Source organism: Schistocerca nitens, chromosome 2 (assembly GCF_023898315.1).
Source record: "Schistocerca nitens isolate TAMUIC-IGC-003100 chromosome 2, iqSchNite1.1, whole genome shotgun sequence".
NCBI lineage: Eukaryota > Metazoa > Arthropoda > Insecta > Orthoptera > Acrididae > Schistocerca > Schistocerca nitens.
The window spans coordinates 248,331,783-248,354,146 of record NC_064615.1 but is presented as its reverse complement, the minus strand read 5'-3'; the positions used below and the strand labels follow the sequence as shown (position 1 = coordinate 248,354,146).

Here is a 22,364-nt window from a genome sequence, read left to right as displayed (position 1 = left end):
CTGTAAACTGTTTAACTGTTTGTCTACTGTTACTGAATTGATGTATAAAATACACTTTTCACAATGTAAGGCATGGTTGAAGGTCATAAAACAGATGAGGACCAGTAAACCATGAAAAATAGTTCCTTAATAATGCAATGGGTAGTATGTAGTCATAGTTTCGAAGCTGCATGTGTGTGCGCGCGCGCGCACACACACACACACACACACACACACACACACAAGAACTGCAGAAGGAGGTCTTTAAAGGAATTATTTAGTACCACAACAGAAATGAGATTACAGTCAATTTTAATTATTGCACTTCCTGTCAATCTCTTTTTATAGATGTCTATTCCCTCTTGCCTTTTAAAGTTGCTGTGCATCTGAATTTTTTCCTTTCACAGTTAACATTCAGTATCTTGAGGGCTATCCAAGGATTTATATTGGGTTTTACCTTTTTGCTTATTTGCTCTGCTTGTATTTCAGTTTTCTCTCTCAAAGCTGTCCATTCATTTTCAGTCAAGTATCACCTGATGCCCCCTTTGAAGTTTGTAGCAACCACAGGTTCCTTCAGTTTACCCAGGTCCTGTCTCCTGTATTTCCTCAATTTCTGCAGTATTAATCTGCAGGCTCTGACCAATAAATTGTGGTCAGGGTTGACATGTGCCCATGGAAGTGTTTTAGAATTTAAAATCTATCCAAAGTTTAACACTATCTCCAGATCTCTTCTGCATATACAACTTTCTTTCACAGTTCATAGAAGATTAAATTGTGCTCTGTGCAGAATTCTATCAAGTGACTTTCCCTTTCATTCATTTCTCCTGGTCCATGTTCTACTATTTCTGGACTGCACATTGAGAAATTCTGAAGGTAAAAGGGGTAAAATACAGAGAGTGAAAGGTTGTACAGAAATTGGACTGCAGTTACGAGAGGCGAAGGACACAAAAGGGGAGCAGTTGTTTAGAAGTGAGTGAAACAAGGTTCAAGTCTTCCCCATATTGTTCAATCTGTATATTTCATGAGCAGTGAAGGAAACAAAGGAGAAATTTGGAAAGGGAATTAACATTCAGGGAGAGGAACTAAAAATGTAATGAAGTTTCCCAATAACATTGTAATTCAGTCAGAGATGGCAAACAAAGAATGTATAGGATCAGTTGAAGGGAACGGAAAATGTCTCGAAAAGAGGTTAGTAAGATGAACATCAAAATAAGTTAAACGAGGGTAACAAAATGTATTGATTTAAATCAAGTGATACTGATAGAATTAGATTAGGAAATGACACTTTAACCCTTTGTGGTTGTGTGGCTTTTCGTAACGTTGATAGTCGCGCGGGGTGTTGCTAACACCCCAAATAAAAGTGACTATAATGACATTGTTGTGCAGCATATCACTGATATGAAAATGTTTACTTCACAAATGGCTATTTAGAATGTTATCTCCCGGTATATTATCATTTTATTTAATATTACTTTAGTATTAATTGGGTTATTTGAAACATATGCAATAATTCCCATTTTCTTGCAATATTTTGTTTAATTATTTATTTCTGTTATTCTTCATACTGTATTACATGTATAAGACATTATACATATAATTAAACATTCGTTCAGTCAACTCATACAAACATTTTATGAAATCAGTCACTATCACTGGCTGCAAGTGGTGCGTTATTGTAACACTTTTCACACACATTTCTCATGTGCTGTACACACATAACTTCCAAACATCGACCACAGTGCAATTTAATTTTTATATCTTTACTCCAAGGACAAAACGTGCAGCGCCTGGGCTTAAGTATTCTTTGTTCAGAAGGTGGTGCATTGTTGATGTCTTCAATTCCCACCATTTTTGCGGCTTTCTGTCTTAACTTGTTGAGGCAGGGAGTTAGTGGCTGCTCTCTTGCACACTATAGGATGTACTAATGACCTTCCGACATCACATAAATACATTCTTCAAGAAATCCTCTCATTGTTATTATTTGTGTATATGATGAAGGTGTTAATGCAAGCAATATCAGTCATTCAGAAAAATAGGGCAAGTGGCCAGCTATACTTTTTTTGAGGTTGAATAAGCAGCGCACATTTCATCTAGTGTGTCCACACCTGTTTTGGTCTTATTGTATATTGTTATAATTTCTGGTTTCTTTTCTTCTGCAGTATTAGTGTCGATGGCACTGTCATGATGCAAAGATGAAAGGAGAATAACGTTTTTGCCCTTCTTTGGCATATATGAAACTATGATTATATCCTTTCTGAATCCAAAAAGACTGCTTCTAAGTTCATGACCTCTCATGCAAACAAAGTCTGGAAGCTCCCTCTTATTCTTTCTAAAAGTTCCTACTACTGTAAGTTTATTTTTTGAGGAGCTCTTCAGCCAGTGGTATGGAACAAAACCAGTTGTCTAGTGTCACATTGCATCCTGTACCTTCGATAGGCCATACAAGTCTATTTACTACCTCCTTAGGCGAGTTTGACAGTGCAAAGGGACCCTCTGGCTGTTTCCCAACATAGATTTCCATCCCCAAAGTATACCATATTCTTGTGTCACATAAGGTGAAAATTTTCAAACCATATTTCGCAGGCTTGCTTGGTATATACTGTCAGAAACTGCATTTGCCTCTAAATGCAACCAGTTGTTCATCCACTGCCGTATATTCAGACACAGTATAATTATGGACACAGTTTGACACGAATAATTCAAATACTTCCCTGAACGCAGCTAGGCGATCAAGTTCTCTATACTGTGGTCTGTTTCAAATATCATCGAATCTCAAACAACGCAATAAGAAACGAAAGCGCCATAAACTCATTGTTGCATGAAATATTGCAATTCCAAAACCATGTGTCCCAAAAGTATTCCAGGTTTTGGTGTCCTGCCCTGTAATGCCCAGCCAATATCAACAGACCCAGAAGAGATTTGATTTCTTCCTCATTTGTTGGTTTGGCATCACGGTCTCTTGTGAAATTTGATGCAATGTGTTGTATGTAAATATTTGTGCACGATGTAATAGTTCTAATTATTATGTCATTTATAAATATCGAAAAACAGTCCACAGCAGTTTTCGCGGATTTTGCGATAGCTTTCACACCAGGGAGATGAATAATAAGGTCTACGCTTCTAGTTTTTACATTATGACTAGGACAATTTTTCATCCATTTTGTAACCTTATCCTTTCCAATAAAAAAAAATCATGCTTGCTTTCATTATCTGCTACACTTACTTGCGGTTCCAGTTCCAGGTTGTCTTCATCCTCCCGTTTCCGTGTCACTATGATGAGAGAGAACTTCACAGCTGTCTGTTTCCTCCTCCAAAAGTTTCGTCTAAGACCTCTTCCAGAAGCTTCCACACTCTTTCTTGTTCTATTTCGTAACAATCCATGGCTGTTTTAACTGCAGAGAGCGAAAAAATATAAGCAGTTGCTGTGGAACACAACTGTACGCTTTCTTGCAGCACTGCAACATAAAGAGTCGCGCGGGGTGCCAACAATTCCCCAAGGCACATTGATCCATGTTTTCTTGGAACTTGCGCTTCCATTGTAGATTCTGCTGTTATTCAAAGCTTTCATATTACGTCCTACGTTATACTCCTATCCATTATGTAATAATCCATCAATAAGGATGATTTGGGTGTTCTGAACAACCCATGCTACCGCTTAAGGGTTAAAAATAGTACCAGAGTTTTCTTTTGTGCAACAAAATGGCTGATAGTGGCTGGAGTAGAGAGGATATAAAACGGAGACTGGCAACAGCAAAAATCGCATATGTGAAAAAGAGAAATTTGTTAATATCGATTATAAATTTAAATGTTAAGAAATCTTTTTTTTTCTGAATGTATTTGTGTAGTGTGTAGAGCGTAGCATTGTACAGGAGAAAAACATGGATGATGAAGTATTTGAAATGTGGCACCACAGAAGAATGCAGAAAACTGGATGGGTAAATCTGAAGATAACTGATGAAGAGGTACGGAATCAAATTGGGGAGAAAAAAAATTATGGCACAACTTGAATAAAGAAGTGATCAGTTGATAGGATACATCCTGAGACGTCAAGGAATAATCAGTTTGGTAATGGAGGTAGGGGTGAGCACTTGAAAAAGATGAGTGTCAGTAAAGCTCCATATGAGCTCTGAATTTCTTTGATTTCCTCATAATGATAATTTTGTGTGAGGTATGTGAGAGTAATTAATATTTGCCTGATTCTTATTGAGACACATACTTCAGAAATTTAAACAGTAAATATTTCTGTGATGCACAACACCTGTCTTTGAGCACCTACCACTGTAGTAGCGTCTGTGTAACACACATGCTCCAAGGAAACAGTCCTGTGACCCTTTGTTGGGTCTTCTCTATATTTCTATTGATCTTATATGGTGAGGGTCCCAGACTGGTGACCAGTAGTCAGGAAACAGTTTAATGGGTGTTTTATAAGTCACTTCTTTCATGGATAAAATGAATTTGCTAAGGATTCTGCCAGTGAATGCCAGCCAGGCACCTAGTTTCCATACTTTGTTTTATTTGGTCATTACACTTTTGGTCACTGGATATTTGCTTCTAGGTATTGTACTGTAGTAGGTTTTCACCAGTAGCATAAGAAATTAATCTCTTCACCTATTTACATGCAATACGTTTCATTTATTTACATTCAGGATCAACTGGCAGTCCCTGCAATTAATATTGTGCAGGTTTTTGTGTATTTCGCTGTAGTCTTCTGATTTTTGCAGCCTTCTTATAGACAACAGCATCATTCTTGAGTAGCCTTATGGAGCCTCTATTACTGTCCACTATATCAGTGGCCATCAGACTTTTTTGCTCAGGAACCAATACTGACATTGTGTGGAGGGACTTTGGGCCAAATATGTATCAATCTTATTATTAATTGGTAACCTACATAAATTAGTGTGGTATGAACCTTCAATAGACTACTGATAGTAAGGGTGTGATAAGTCGACGGCCAACCCCCAAGTACTGATCATTAAAAGCCAGAAACATTTGAAACATTTTGTGTCAACTGTTCTGTTTAAAATTGCTGTGACCCCAATGCTGTGGCACTATAATTACCAGTTGAAGTATTGTTGCATTGTCTGAGTGAGTGAGTGGATGATTAGTTGATTAATAATGGCAATTTTACTTAAATGCTTTAATTTATGCAGTATGGGTCAATCCATGTGAAGTGGTCCAGTGATGGTTGCTTGGCCATTTTTAAATATTTTAATTTTTTTAATATGTGATTGCCCTACATTTGAGGAGCGCAAAACAGTTTTTTAAAATAATTTATCTTGCACCTTTACTGGATGGCAGCCATTTTTATTTGTAGATGCGCGACGACTTTTCAGTCTGGAGACATTAGTGAAAATTTGAATATCTTTGCACTGGGTTAAGTTACAACATTGCAGTTGATATTATTGTTTTTAGAACAGTGTCCTCTACAACATTGTCTGTTACACAAACTAACCCAAATTAAAAAATAACCAGTCAAAAAGACTTCCAAAGTTTGGTATCCAAATTTTCAAAAATTCACTTTTTTGGCCCAAAAATAACAAACAAGGAGTGATTTAAGAGAGCCTATTTTTTCCTATACTTAGATATCATACACTACTTGCCTCATATAGAGCAAGAACACTTCCAAATGTTTCCTTAATTTTGTATGAATTTTTGAAATTTGAAAATTTTCATTTTTTTTGTAAAGTTTGGGGTTAGTTATCTCAGGTGGGACTGAATATAAAAATATGATTTTTGCACAGTTTGTACACCTTTACAATAGCAGTGTACTGTAAAAATTTCAACATTGGCATCTGACTGTGAACAAAGATATGAAGTTTTGAAAATGGGGAAATATTTCACGTTACTCTACAACTGATCTTATGGCTGTTGCCTATTTAAATGGTTTATTGTTTCACTGTGGTAAAATTTGTGACATGTATTTAGTTAACACAGTCACCCAATATTCATGTAGTTTATATATTTTTAATAATGCAATATTAAACAATAGGAGCTTCACATTTGTCCTGTGGTAATAAAAATGCCCATTTACATTTAGGTTTATTGTCATTAAAGAAGTACATTATTGCTGGGTGTGGCATTGTAAAAGTACATTATTACTGGGTGTGGCATTGTTGTAGTCAGTCTGTTCTGGAATCTCTGTTAGAGTGGATGTACATACTTCATCGAAAGTGTAGAATGTGTTGTGTGCTTTGTTCTGTGTGCAATTTGTAATTAATTTTCAGAGATTAACTGGAATGCAATAACGTGGATGAATAGTGCTCTGTTGGACAGATAGCAAGTTAAGTGTGTCACAAAACAGTTTACAGTTAAGTTTAAAAAAACTTGAAAAATGTCAGTGACTTTGATGAAGTTAGACAAACTTTGTTTAAATTTCGAGTAAGTTCTTCTGTAACATCAGTGTGTGAGCATCATGAGAAGAAATATATTCTGAAGTACAACCACATTTTTGGAAGAAAGTGCTGTGATCCACTTAGAGTTAATAAAAAGCCTATTACTAAGGGTTTGAGGGAAATAAAACTTGAACATTTGTCCTTGTTATGTGAGAGTGAAACAGCTTCCCAAGTGAAACATAATGTGATTCCTGGAAATTCCCTGTGCCCACATTGTTACTCAAAAATATTTGTTGTGAATCCAGAACCAGAATCATGTAACCTTGTTAATGGCATTTATATTCCTAATGAGGAAGCTGTTAGCATATTGAATTTTGCTTGTTCTAAGTTAGACGTATCTCATGCGTTGAAAATAATAAAATTAAGTAGCAGTATAGAAAAGCAGCTATTGAAAATAAGGTACAACAAATTTCAGACAAAATTAGAAAAGACTTGGAATCCTGTTTTAATAATACAGATACCAACATTATTTCTAAAGAAGAATAAGATCTACCACCTGCATCATCTGACACTTGAGTAATTGAGCTTAATAGAGAAATTAAAAATTAAATGTTCAGTGCCATCTAAAGAGGAAAAAGTTAAAATTTTAAGTTTGCTCCCTTACTTATGGCCAAGAGAAAAAATAGTTCATGAATCAATGTTTCTCATCGTTTGGTTAAACTAACCTGAAAATTAGTAAAAGTAAGGCATTCTTCCAGTTTTAGGAAAGAAGAAACGAGTAGATATAAGTGAAGAAACAATTAAAAATATCCAGCAGTTTTTTTTTGAAGAGGACAAAAACAGTAGAATGTGCCCAGGTTGCAAAGGTAGCAAAAGAGTTGTTCAAATGGAGTTAAAGTAACAAAGCAGAAACAACTAGTGCTGTCAAATTTAAACGAACTTTATGTAGCTTTCAAAAATTCTCATCCTGAATGCAAAAATGGAAGGTCAAAATTTTGTGACCTCTGCCCGATGTGGTGTATTTTGGCTGGATCATCAGGGACACACTCCGTAAGTGTTTGTTTATATAATCAAAATGTCAAACTGATGATTATGGGTGCAAAACTCAGTGATCTCAAACAGTTATGATTGCATGATGAGTTTGTGTAATAAATGCCCTGGCAAGGAAACCGTTACTGAATTGTTTCATGAATATGATGAGGAAAAGACAGACAGTATTACCTTCAAACAGTGGGTCACAACTGACAGGGCAGAAATGATAACAGTGGTTAAGTCTCGGAAAGAGTACTTGGAATCTTTAATTGATAACTTACAAAATGTCAAAAGTCACCACTATGTTTCTAAAATCCAAAGCAAGTTCTTGAAGGACAAAAAAGCACAACTTCATGAAACTGAACGCATAGTGCTAGCTGATTTTGCAGGAAATTTTACATTTGTGATTCAGGATGCAATACAAGGGTACCAATGGGTCAGTGACCAGGCAACAGTGCATCCATTTATTCTCTACTTTAAAAATGAGAAAGGTGAAATTTGCAGTTCTTCAATTTGCATTCTAAGTGACTGCTGGGCTCTACATGTGTTTCAAAACTATGTAATAAATTACGTAAAAGGAAATTTTCCCAAGGTTGAGAAGCTGGTATACTTTTCAGATGGTAGTGAGCATAAGAACATTAAGAATTTTTCTAATCTGTGCAACCACATAGTAGAATTTCGGTTGGAGGCTGAATGTCTTTTTTTTTTTTTTTTTTTTTTTGCCATGGTTAAAATGCATGTGATGGAGTAGGAGGTACAACAAAGTGTGAAGTAAGTAAAGCCAGCCAACAGAGACAAACTACAGACCAAATTCTCACAGTACAGGACATGTATGTCTTTCGCAAGGATAATATTAAAGGCATTACCCATTTTGTGATCAAGAAAGAAAAAGTGCCTCTGCATATGAAAAAAACACTTCAAACCAGATTTGAAAACTGTACGTCAATAAAAGGAACAAGGCATTTCCACAAATTCCTTGGCATTGCAGAAAACTTAGTTTGATGCTATGTAACATCAGAAACTGAAATTTATGAGGATCTTAGTGTCAGTAAAATTACATCTCTGTCTTCAACCTTGAATGATATAATTGCATGTGTGTATAATGGACAGTAGTGGCAAGCAGAGGTTGAAATAATAAGTTTGGAAAACAATGATGTTTTTGTGCATTTTTACCACCCTGCTGGCCCAAGAACATCATTCAAGAAATTTACTAGTGACAAAGTTTGGATACCAAACTGTAAGGAAACTTTCAGTGCTTGAACTTACTGCAGCAACTGGGATGTCTTATTCTATATCACAGAAGCTGTCTGAAGAAATAAGTATTCTTAACATTCACCACCAGGCTTAGGAACAGTGCATCTCGAACGATGTTAGTTGAAAATTTATTTTAAGTATCTCAAATATTAATTTCAGTGATGTTTCCACTTTTTGTATATAATTCCATACCTTACTTCAATAATAATTGATTATATCCCGCCAATATCACACATGAATAGGCAACAGCCATAAGATCAGTTGTACAGTAATGTGAATTATCTCCTCATTTTCAAAAATTCATAACTTTGTTCACAATCAGATATCAGTGTTGAAATTTTTACGGTACATTGCTATCATATAGGTGTACAGACTGTGCAAAAATCATATTTTTATATTCAGTCCCACCTGAGATAACTAACCCCCAACTTTACAAAAAATGAAAATTTTCAAATTTCAAAAAATCATAAAAAATTAAGGAAACATTTGTAAGTGTTTTTGCTCTATATGAGGCTAGTCGCGTATGATATCTAACTATAGGAATAAAATAGGTTCTCATAAATCACTCCGTGTTTGTTATTTTTGGGCCTAAAAAGTGGATTTTTGAAAATTTGGATACCAAACTTTGGAGGTAATTTTGACTGGCTATTTTTGAATTTAGGGTATTTTGTATAATAGACAATGTTGTAGAGGACACTTTTCTAAAAACAATCATGTCAATTGCAATGTTGTAACTTAACCCCTGTGCAGAGATATTCATATTTTTGCTTACATCTCTAATCTGAAACACCGTGTGCACTTACAAACGAAAATAGCCACCATTCAGTAAAGGTGAAAGGTAAAATTTCTTTCTTCAAATAGGCCTAAATACTGCATTTGAGGGTGACTGTCTCTGTAATGCGCAATATAAATCCATGTTACTTCCGTGTCAAAGTTTCTATCATAGTATGCCTACACCTGTTTTTTGTCAATATTGGAAGACAAATAATGAAATATTCCCCCTCACATCCTCTTAATCCCACAGTGACCAAGCTACTTACTCCTCTGCCCCTGAAGTAAGTGGCCAGCTTATTTCATGGTGCAACTTGCCAGTCTCAGTTAAAATTAAACACATCTTAAAATATTACTTTCTCTGTAGATATATTTATTTATTACTGAGCAGGAAAACTACTCTTAAGAAGCTCTTAAAGTTAGATGACATTATTGGATTAGGCAGTTAGTCACTAGATGCATAGTATTAAAAAATACAGAACAGGGAATAGAGGAACATATATTGATGGGGATATCAGCAAACTCATTGTTGTCAAGTATTGAAATATTTTACTTGTAGGGAAGTATTCACTGTATTGCCACAGTCACTTGCCATGCAGAGGTAGCAGAACTGCCTCCAAGTAGCTTTGAATGAAAGGAGGTTGCCAAATTGAATCTTTGAATTATTGTGAGGTGCCCATATGGCTCAGGTGGAAGAGAGAAAAACAGACTTTTTTTGAGTTCAGTTCCTGCTCTCCCACAAAGTTCAGACCTGTCATAAATATTCAGAATCTCTAGTTTGATCATGCAAGCTCAAAAATAAACATTGCTGTAGCTTTGTGCAGTATGCAGTTTATCATTTCTGAGTGGGTGTCCAAAAAAATTCTGAGACAGCAGTTGGATAAATACATTACTGAATTAGCCAGAGGTTCGTTGCTTGTTTTGAGAGATCGTCTAGAGAGATTGTCTGTGTCACTTGAGGCAAGAAAACTCACCAAGAAGAACTTGCTTCTCATATACAAGACATCTGAAATGCAGTACATGAAAAATATTCCAGGGCAGGTGAAGTGATGTGTGTTCATCATTGCGAGAATTATGTTATGATGTGTGGGGTAGAAGCACTTGAAGTTCTGCAGTTACAGGCTGTGTTGAAGTTACATTTACTGGATTTAATATATATTCATTATTGTGTAAAAATAGGTTTTATGTTGCACACATCATGCCATTTTAAATCTTGATTTTGTTTTTTAGCTGTTTGAATAATGCGGTAGATTGCAGTTGTTCTATGTTAATATTTACCAAAACCTGATTAGTGAATAACTGATAAACAGATGGAAGTTTTTGTAACCATGTCAGTTTGTAAAATGACATTCAGAAAAAAACTCTCCCCCTCATCTTTTGACAAAGTTCTCATGCACAAAGATATGTCCCTGTACACATATTGGAAACAGTAGGAATTTTAATCATATAAACTGTCTGCTTAGTGGTTTTCATGTGGTAACACAAGAAATTTAAATGCTTATCATCACTGGTGCTTCTCAAAGACAAACTGTATTCCCAGAAAGTGTGAAGAAAATCTGTGAATTGAGTTTGGAACCTGAAAAGCTATAATAATTTGACTGTATGTCACTAAATGAAAGGTAATTAAAATAAGCTCATAAAGATGGCTTTGCCATCAAAAGTTGGTCATAAAATCACTAAACATCTGTTTCACCCTTTCACAATCTTGGATTAAGCTCCAAAGTCACTACTTAATGTCAATAGTTTATGTGAAATCTTGGTAACAACATGCTTATCCAGTGAAAATGAAAATGTGGGAGGGTATTAGCTGTTTTTATACTAGTCCACATAGTTGGAGATCGCCAAAGTACTACAATTCGAAGTTGAAAGCCAAAGGATGAGTCTGCATTCATTGCTTCAATTGTGATCCCCGGATTCTCTTTTAATGAACTGGGTTGCACTGTTGCCAATAATTATATTAACTTTGGTATGGACATTGGAGAGGTAGTGTAAGAGCAAACAAAATTTTTGACATTGAAATAAGTGTTAACTATGAGAAACTCAATTTTAAAATTCGAAATTTGGAAGTAAATTTCGGTAATGGAAAAATATCAACACTTACAGAGTTATATTAACTTGGTGGAAGAGGTATACCTACTATGAAGATAGTTCCTGTGCTGTTAGTTGTTATGTACCTGTAATTTCAAATGCAGCAGTGCTGTTAGTTGTTATGTACCTGTAATTTCAAATGCAGCATCAATTTTTTAGCATTTAGGAAAGTATCGGGTATTGTTTTTGGATGAAAAGGTATGAAGAGGAAGCAGTGTAATGACTAAATATTAAGGAAGGAATGAAGGTTAGATCTTATCATTTTTCATTGGTACTGCTGACCGCAGAGTTAGCAATAGGGGAAATGTGCTTGACGGAATTGATTTTTTTTTAGCATTTTCTAATGTGCTTATGATCACCATGTGAAAATGTATTGAATATGATCTTAAAGGTGTTTGGACCCTCACTTCATCTCATAATTTCCTGTTGAGTGGTCAATCCATTTTTAGGTGTTAAATCTTCATTCATTTAGATATTGTCAGAAACTTGACAATAAAAAGGAAGTTGGCCTAGGCTAATGTATTGGTGGGGTAATAAGGGTCACATACATGATTTTCTTGGCTAAAATATAGGACAGCTTTTTCCACATGATATTGAACATTATGTTATAAAAGTTTGACTTACTGATGATTCCTTGCTAATGGAAAGTGTGTGGTCACTAAAATGTTTCCAGAACGAAAGTTAGAAGATGAGCTAATGGCAGAAGTTAGGCTGTGAGGACGGGTCGCATATCATGCTTAGTAACTTGGTTGGTAGAGTGCTTGCACTTGGAAGGGCAAAAGTCTCAGGATCTGGCACATGATTTTAACATGCCAGGAAGTTTCACTAAAATGTTGTTTATGGGTTTATGGTATGTGCTTCTTTTGGTTGAGATTGATTATTTAGAATATTACTCTGTAGTCTATCTTTCTAATACAGGTTCACACCAGTAACCAAACTCCTGCCTTCCATATTATCATTTAAAATAATTTGAGCATTTCATCTGGAGTGTTTTCAAATAATCATGTGAAAGTCTTCGAACATGATCCTTCTTCTAGGTCCAATGTGATGTTGCTGTTGGATGCAGTTGTAAACTTCAGTGTTATCTCACTCTTCAAAAACCTTAAAGACACTAGTGACTGAGAATGGTCTAGGTTAGGGAAACATAATGAGTCGTCACAATAAGTGGTATATCATAGAGTAAAAATTGGCAAAGGGTGGCTGATATATCCTGTTGCAACATGTTCCAAAGATTGACAGTTTTATAGGATTCTGCATATGGTGAGTGGCTCTACCCTGATGCTAGTGCCTTTATTTCACCTAAGAATGTCTATTATCATGTTTATGCAGTATAAGAGATTTGATGCAGGCATAACATAATATATATGCTTCGAACCTAGCTACTGTACAACACGTCTAGTAGCAGCACGAAGAAACAATAATGTACATTTTGGGAAAGCAGCTATTCAAATTTTAGTCCATCTACTGATTATGACATCCAGATATTGAATTAGTAATTATGAATTTATGGAACAATAATAAAACCTTTTTATGCTTTGTATAACTGTGTAGTTTTCCTTGGTTGTAAAATTTCATACTTATTTCAGTGGATGTTGTTATGATGAATGTAATGAGGTCCATCATTTTCCACATTACTGCATAATCTGTTACACATAAAATTATGTAATGCAAGTATGTGTGAGAGAAGAATTAAATACTATCTTGGTCCAGATAGCTATTGTGGGTAGTTTCATAAGCTTGGTTCAAGCAGTGTTAAGAGTTCCTTGTCACCTGAAAACTAACATTTTTTACAGATGAAAAAAGGCAATTTTAGGGTTTCCATAATTGTTCTTTCTTCTGACCTTAAATTTTTTGTTATACTTTTCACTCAAATTTGTTATGGCAATAATGTAATAGTTGAGGATTTTGTAAAACTATGGCAACAAAAGTCCTTTAATTATATTCTGAAGTTTGTTTGATGAAGAAGAAAAAAAAAAAAAAATACTCTTACGTAGAGGGAGATTTGAGCAGTAGGTAGCCATGCAACCAAGAAATGTATCATCCCCCACCCCCACCAAAAAGAAAAAAGAAAAGAGGCAAGGAAACAAAAGTATATGGCAGAGGAGACAGTATTACATAGTGCAGGAGGTAAGTACAGGACAAAAACTAGCAGAAATCGAGTAGAGCAGGAATAGACAACTGAGACATGTTGGAGGGGCTGTGTTCTCTTTTGTACGATACGGAAATGTAGTATTTAGGGGAAAGGTGAAGGGGCCAGATCGTACAGACTGTGAGGTAGCCATTGAAATTGGCCATGTTGTGTAGCATATTATTCTCTGTGTGAGTGATCAGACCTACTGTTGATCACAGTTTGACATGTTCTATTCACGCTCTTGGGCCGATGGTTGGTGACTGTACACACAAAACTTTTGCAGTGAATGTAGTAAAGCTTGTATATGACACCACTGTTTTCATGATTGGCCGTTGAACATTAAATTACTATATTGCATATTTCAGTTCGGGAATCATGCCGTCCAACAATTTCAGTAGCACTTTAAATACCACATTAAAAATATCTATTGACCACTCACTTTTTTCTGCATCAAAATAACACTACTCTTGACACCATAGCAATCCACATAGGAGAGGTTGAGGAAAGTAAAGTGAAGCTAAATTGTAAGTGAGGAATTCCTTGAAGATTATAAAAGGTTAGTTAGAATGGAATGGGAGAGAATCAAAGTTCGATGATGTTTGTGTGAAGTGAGAGAGATTATGTGCAGTGTGAACTTGTTTTAGTCAATAGGATGGGTATCAAAGAAGTTGCCCTCACTCCTTGTATGTAGAGCAAACTGTAACTTCTTATAAAAAGGAAGATGTCCACAGTACAGCCATAGCACACTTGCATGCCGAAATTATATTCATCTAGTTCATGTGCCATCTAAAATCCCAAAACCCTCATTTAGTCCAGTTCAAGGAATGTCCTTGATCTGGACACAGGACCAACACACTTTCTGCGTGCTCCTATTCCTCCATGATCACATCAATATCCCTCCAACACATCTGTCAGGGATCTGTATCAGATTGGATTGATACAGGAAAGGGAAGATCTGAAGACCAGCATGTTTCATTACAGATTTGCTTAGTAAGGGTGCAAGTGTCATGGAGATGTTCATGATGTAATTTACTGTTAAAATTCTGAGAATGTATGTCCGTAGAAGAGTCAACCAATTTATTGCTTCCTTTTATGTATACCTCACAAAAAAGAGCTGGAAGACAAAATTAGAGAGATTTAAGCTCACATGGAGGCTTAGCAAAATTATTATAATTATTATTATTATTAATAATAATATTATTGTACTGAAGGAACATTAAAGGTTTGCTTTTATGAAATTTGTGCGATAGAAAATGAATGCACTGTGTTTTGCTGCAGTTCAGAATTTTTTTTTTTTTTTTTTTTTTTTTTTTTTTTTTTTTTTTTTTTTTTTTTTTGTGTGTGTGTGTGTGTATGTAAACCACTAACTGATCTTGCATAATTATTGTGATACTTGCTAAATTGTTTACATTAGAGTGTGTGTTATGCATGTATATCAAGAAAAGAAAAGTTGCTGCTCAACATATAGTGGAGATGCTCAGTCGCAGCTAGGCACAACAGAAATACTTGTCATTCCATAACCTTTCGGCCTACAAGACCATTGTCAAAAACACACACACACACACACACACACACACACACACACACACACACACGTACACACGTGCGCACGCACGACTGCTGCCTCTGGCAGCTGAAGCCACACTGCGAGCAATGGCAGCAGTGCATGATGGGAGCGGCAACTGGATGGACGTGAGGAGGCTGTGGTGGGGAGGAGAAGGGATAGCAGGGTAGGGGTGGGAGAAGGTAAGTACTGCTGTGGAGTGCGCAAGGAAGAGGTAGAGAGAGAGTAGGACAACTAGGTGCATTTGGGAGGTTAGAGGACAGTAGATGGGTGGGTGGGGGAGGGGTTAGCTGAAAAGGAGAGAAGTGAAAATACTGGATGCAGTGGTAGAATGAGGGCTGTGTATTGCTGGAATGGGAACAGGGAAGGAGCTGGATGGGTAAGAAAAATGACTAATGAAGGTTTAGGCCGGGAGGGGTATGGAAACTTAGGATTATATTGCAGGAAGAGGTCTCACCTGTGCAATTCAAAAAAGCTGGTGTCAGTGGGAAGGATCCACATGAAGCAGTCATGGAAATGAAGGATGTTGTGTTGGGCAGCGTGTTCAGCAACAGGATAGTCCTTACCCCCACCCAGCTGCCGCTCCCATCATGCACTGCTGCTGTTGCCCACAGTGTGGCTTCAGCTGCCAGAGGCTGCAGTCGTGTGTGTGTGTGTGTGTGTGTTTGTTTGTTTTCGAAAAAGGCCTTGTAGGCCAAAAGCTTATACTGTGAGTCCTTTTGTTGTGCCTATCTGTAACTCAGCATCTCCGCTGTATGGTGAGTAGCAACTTTCCTTTACATAATATTGTTACATTCCATCCTAGATATTGCATTGTTTTATTTGATATATAAACTCAAACAGTGAAGATGGTTCAATTTTTGCCTTCTCTGTTTGCTAGATAAGAAAGGATGTGTGTTCCATATTGGTCAGTGTGTGCAAAGTTATTGCTTGATCTAAACAATAAAATATTTGTTTGGTAAATTAAAGAAGATAACTATTATTCAGTACTTCTTATTTAGACCTGGAGTAGCCTCACACATGCACAAAAGAACAATTGTTCTCTGCACAGAGCAGGCTGCTCAGCATTCAGGACATTTGTACCTAAAAGCACATGGCACCTCTGTATCCTATCACCTTTTCCAAATTTTGCATCATTCCAGAACTCTTAGCTGGTTGGATTAAGAGAAAAAGATCCAGTGATAAGTGGTGCGTTTTGGAGTGGAATCATTTTGTTGGCGTGAGAGCATTACGGTGATACTTGACAAACTCCAATGGCAAACAGTACAAGAAAGGCATTGTGCATCAGGGAAAGGTTTGCTATTGAAATTCTGAGAGTGTATGTTCTAGGAGAGTTGGGCAACTCATTACTTCCATCCACATACATCTCACAAAATGACCACAACAAGAAAACTCTAGAAATTGGTGCTAATATGGAGGTTTACAATCGGTCATTCTTGCCATGCACCGTTTTTGAAGAGACAGGAGTGCTACACACTGTCAGTTGGCTTGCAGAGTGTAGATGGAGATGGGAACTGTTCCTCCAATGCATCCCTCAGTCCCACAATACCTAAAGCCTCATTTCTGTTACTCTCTTCCCTGAACATACTTCTTCATGCTTTCTTGTCCCATGTCTTCATGCTTCGCCACTATCCTGATGTTTGTTTTATAGTCATATGTATTCATTCACTCTACTATTTTTGCCCTCCCATTATCCTCCCTTCCATTCCATCCCCCCCTCTCTCTCCCCCTCCCCCACTTGTGTGTGTGTGTGTGTGTGTGTGTGTGTGTGTGTGTGTGGGCGCATGCGCACAGTTGTTATTGTCGTATTAATGCGTTAAAATTTTTGTTTACTGTGTGTTCTTCATAATTCAACTAATGGACTGCTTGGTTATGTGTGTTTCAGGATCGAGATGGAGGGAACAGAGGAAGAAGTGGAAGAGGGGGCCGAAATTAATGAACCATATATATACCCCAAATGTAGCTTCTATTATAAAACATTATTACATAACCCTCTTGGTTTACACGTCTCAACTAGAGGTGAAATTTTTTCTCCACTTATGTTATGCTAGATGAGAATTGTATATGGATGTCTTTGTGTGTAGGATTCAAACAAAAACTAAAGCCTAAAAAAGTTAATTCATTGCATTTGCATATTTATACATGTTTACAGCGACTTTAATTTTTATTTACATAAAATTTATCTGATGTTAAGAACTGAAGTGAAAAGAATCAAACTAATTCAAGTAAATACAATAGTTATTTCCCTTACAACAGTACTATTCTGAGACTGGTAAAATGCTGCCCTTCAGCGGATCATGTTAAATGGGCAGAGGGTATTATTTTGATTCTTTAACTACTTCATATTTTCATTTTGCTCGTTTTTTGCAATAGCAATGTGAAATTGATGAAATTGTTTGACTGCCTTCATTATTTTTCTCAAGCATTTATGTTTCTCCTAGTCAAGCCCATTAAAACCGTAGAAAATTGGAGTACATGTATTTAATACAGTGAATACCCAAAATTTTATTTTTGAAGAGCTGTTCTAGTACCAAATACTTTCAAAGTGTTGCATAGTTTGTTAAAACTTTCTCCTTTCAGATTTTTTAATTAAACAATGAACTGACTTTGGCTAGGACTTCTTGAGAAAAATAAGAGAAGGAGAATGAATTGTTACATTTACCAGGCAACCTACATTGAATTGTCATATTTAAAGTTCCCTTCAGGTGATTAAGATGTGGCCCTATCTTTAATTTGACCTAGTGCACTTTGATGTCTTAGAGCAACCATTGTCATTTGGAAATTGTTAAAATGGTAATTCGTGTAAATGATGAAAAACTTCATATAAATGGTGACAAACAAAACAAAAAAAATTAAATGTACTGGTATTCTGTGTTAATGCTTTTTGGGAATGTCTTTGTTCTATATTTAATGGAGAAGAATCAAAACACTAAATTCTCTTAAGATCTGTTAGCTGAACAGAAAACTTACACAAATGGGAGTGAAGCTTCCCATGTTTCACCAATCTGTGTATTAGAGTAATACAGCATTTGATGTGATGATGTATTTGAAAAATTATACATGTGTATTATGAATTTTATCATATTTGATGTGTATATGTCCCCAAAAACCAGTGACGTAAAAATTCTTGATCCATGTGCTAAGCTTTTTTTTTTTTTTTTTTTTTTTCTTTTTGGGTTTGCAGTTGTATTGGAAATGATTCTGATATTTGGTTTAGTTGATTTCTGCTTGATCAAAAAGCCTGAAGAGAATCCTCTAAATTGTATGTTTCTTTTGGAATGTTGTAGAATCTTCTGAGGATTATGAGTAGTAGCTCTTGAATGGATCTAACTCCAAATTTGCAGATACCTGTGGTTAAAGCATATATGAATTCCATATTTGCTTTAGACCTTTTCCAATTTGCTGGTAGTTGATTATTGTGTTGATTCTTTGTCCCTTTTCTCTCCTTGGTATAAGTGGCTGCCATTGAAAAATTAGTTACGTTATGCAAAAATAAATTTCTGTTTGCTGTAGCTCATTAGAAATGCGTGCTAAGTGTGTGCTGTATCAAAATGTGCTGAAATTGTCACAGGTGAAGTTTTAAGTAACCCTTTAATTTCTGCGCTTTTCTGCTTCGTACTATTCATGTGCCCTTCGCATAATTACAACCATGTTGTGTATTTGTGAACTATATAATATATGCATATATATTTAAAAGTAATTGTTTTCATGGTTGGTTGGAAACTTTTTAACAGTAATATAATGATGCAGTAATGTTGAAGGAATTATCTGGGAGTAATTTCTTTTTATATGGGAAGGAGAATTACTTGTGGTTATGGTCTATATAAAGAAGAATAATGAGCTCATTGATAGATGAAAGCCAATCTTTAAAGAGTTGCTGTGAATAAAATTACAGTGGAAGTACATACTGAATTATTTTCTCATCTGTTTTATTAACTGTTTGTGTTACGTATATTTCTTTTCTTGCATCTAAGGTAGATCATTTGGTCCCACTTGTCTGGATCATAAAAAGTTAAAACTGAAGTGACTGTTGTACTGCTGGAACAAAACAGCTGAAAAAGTGCAAGGTGGAACTTCCATGTGTTGATGTGGAGTGATTTCTGTGGCAATTCGTGCATTGGATGAGGACATAGTGCAGTGAATGAAAACGTTTTTGTGTGCTGGATTATTTAAGCAGTCCGTGTATTTAATTCCTTTCTTTATAGAACAGTGACACAGTGACAGATAGGACCTTTTGTGAGATTTCTGAAGTTAGTGAAGGCAGAAGATTGTGTCATAGTGAAGGAACTTAAAATTGATTGTAACTGAAAACAGCTTAGTGCATCATTTTCTTTCACAGCAGCACACTTTCTCAAATTAACTTGCTTTAATAGCCAGAAATGTCATGTGGACTTTATGACCCTAAAACTGGAAAAAGTGATGCGATGAGAACATTGAATGTCCTTTTTAAGCATTTTTCAAGGAGAAACAGTCTGCTAGAAATGAAAATATAGAACAGTTTGACAAATGACTGCTATTAGAAATCTATTTAAAAATATATACTTGTAAAAATTATTACAAGAACTTGAAGAATGTTACTGTTGAACCATGTGCTTAGTGCTGTTTCCTCATTTAATTATGTGCGTACTTTTTTACTCAAGTTATTTTTCCCCTCCCTGCCACCAAATATAAAATGTGGACTTTAATTAAACTTAATTTTTATACTTTTTGTTGTATGTTGTGGGATTGAGCCAGAAATGTAGTGAATATGATGATGCTGTTGAATGCTTTTGGACTCTTGAAATATATAAGACTGCAATAAATTTTAAACTTTGTTTGAATCGATAAACAATAGGTTGTCAGAAAGAGAATTTAATATCAGTGTTGGATTTGCTAACAATCTCATTTTGAAGCGTATGTGGGCTTTCAGAAGTCTGTTAAATGAGAATGTAAACTGAAAAACTGGACATAAAATGTTAGAAGCTTCAAGTGACTTTAAAAAAGGCTATTGTTTATGAGCATTGAACTGAGGTGTGTGATTGATAGTGTGTGTGGTGTGTTTCCCCAACCAGATTTTATCTCCTCTTGTTACCATTGATAGCATTAAAAATGCAAATACATCAATAGATTGCATGCTTGTTTGATGATTTCCAAAAATTTGTGATATTTCTACATTGCAGCTGCTGATTTGAATGTAACAGTAATCTTGGAACTGTTAATATGTTTGTAATCAGATTATGCATTATTTTTTAAATTTAATTTTAAAATGATGAATTATTATGAAAACAAGAGAGGAGATATTGTATTTTCATGATTGAAATTGCCTAGTCATGGTATTTGTGCGTGGAAAGGCCTGGATGTAACATTGTACTATCAACAGATGGATTTGAAACCCTGAATACTTTTTTCTTTGTGTGTCTGCTGAGAGAACTTTGCCCATTTTATTTATTTTGTTTTGTGGTATTGACAATAAGTGCCACAGTAGTTACAATTGTGAAGTAAAGTAGAATAGACCTTTTGGGAGTATTCCATAAGCTTTCTCTTTCCATATCTGAAAAGTATTGCTAAAAGTCAGTCCCTGTTTTTCTGGATTCAGTTGCTTCTAACTGAAATCTTTCTTTTGCATGAGTCACATACTGATACATATATTACACACTGCTGTCAAACATAGACTGACTAACTTAAAGAAAGCTGTTTTATTTGGTTGGCAGGGTACCATTGAGTGTGATGAATTGACTTGTAAATTTGAAGTTTTGTGTAACACTTAAAGGAATGAAAGGTGAGGAAAATTTCTGTCTGGACTTGCTTAATTCAGGTTTTAAGTATGTATGCCCTCTTACATATGTGTGGGGGTGAAGGTTTGAGTCATTCTTCTTCGGTAACTAGTGTGGCATACAGTTAGTCATATCCATGTAAGACTACAAACTAAGATAGCAAAGGCAGAAATGGGCAAAGTTAAAGGGATCCGACTAGTGGGAATTATTGTTGATAGATAAATAAAAGCATCAGTTAAAACAAAAAAAAAATCTCTACTTCTTTGTGTGTGTGTGTGTGTGTGTGTGTGTGTGTGTGTGTGTGTGTGTGTGTGTGTGAGAGAGAGCACCCAATTCCATTAATGATTGTTCTAACTTTTTTAAAGGTAATACCAGAAAGAAAATATTAATTTTCATACTCTTATTTTCATAGTCTTGTGTTTGCAGATGGTGCAGTTTCTTTTATTGTGTCAAATGTTTGGTGAAAGAAGAGAGATCCATATTCTCTGAGCCGAACTTCAAATGATCTTCTGCATGACACTCAGAGGGGTAAAATTAGGTTATTACTTCAAGTCTATAGAAAGCAATAGATAAATTGTCTGTTACTGTTCATTAAGCAAATGAAATCACAAGGAAGCAACTGTTTTGGCCCTCGTAAAAAGCAGCAAGTCAGATCAAAAAAGTCTTATAAAGTACAACTGCAGGCATAGGTAATAAGTTAGAGGAGCCTTTTTTAGTGTATAAGATCCTGACTACAAAACTATCAAGTAAACATTGAACTTCAAATTACCAGCAACAGAAACAAAATGGGACTATTTTGTCAGCTTTCCTTCAAGCATGTTGCAATGCCTTGTGATAAGAAAAAATATCTATGCTTTGCTGTAATTGCTCCCATTAGATCCATTTGTGACTGTGGCTTGTGCATTTCATAAAGAAAATACATTTATAACAGGAAAATAAAAACAAATAGTGTAGAGTAATATTTATTGATGCTAATGGGAAGTCACTAATAAATATAAAGGCCATATGGGCAATCATTCAACTAGTAGATGAAGCCTTTATCAGTGAATTGATCCACTCCTCTGAGAAACTTCCAAGTAAATTTCTCTTTTCTTAATGTGCACTACTGCCTCTATTTTTAATTTAATTTCAGTCAATGAAACTGCCCTTGAATTCCAAAATTAAAGTCGACAAAAATGGGAGGAGACAGTTAATATTCGCACAAACTAATTTGACGCTTGGTGTGGTGGCTGATGGGAATGACTAAATGTGAAATGCCTTCACAGTTGCTTACATCTGCTGCCATGCCGAGTGTCAACTTAGTTTGCATGTATAGTAAGATTGACTTCTCATGTGGAATATGGAAACTAAAAACAGTGAGTGGCATAAAGGCACATCCAACTTAGCAATGGTTCTTTAAATATGAACATTTTAGGTTGGGCTTTACCATGGCTGTTATTACAACAAGTTTGCTGTTACCA

At 35.7% G+C, this 22,364-nt stretch overlaps 1 protein-coding gene across 1 annotated transcript in view; it reads left to right on the top strand.

Moving 5' to 3' along the window:
* The window catches only part of LOC126235968 (YTH domain-containing family protein 3), a 46,610-nt gene extending 25,460 nt beyond the window's left edge, over positions 1–21,150 (top strand). The window contains exon 5 of the mRNA XM_049944940.1: positions 17,037–21,150. Within this exon, the coding sequence (XP_049800897.1) occupies positions 17,037–17,087 (51 nt within the window). The 3' untranslated portion in view covers positions 17,088–21,150. The remainder of the gene's footprint in view (positions 1–17,036) is intronic.
* Positions 21,151–22,364: the final 1,214 nt, after the last annotated feature.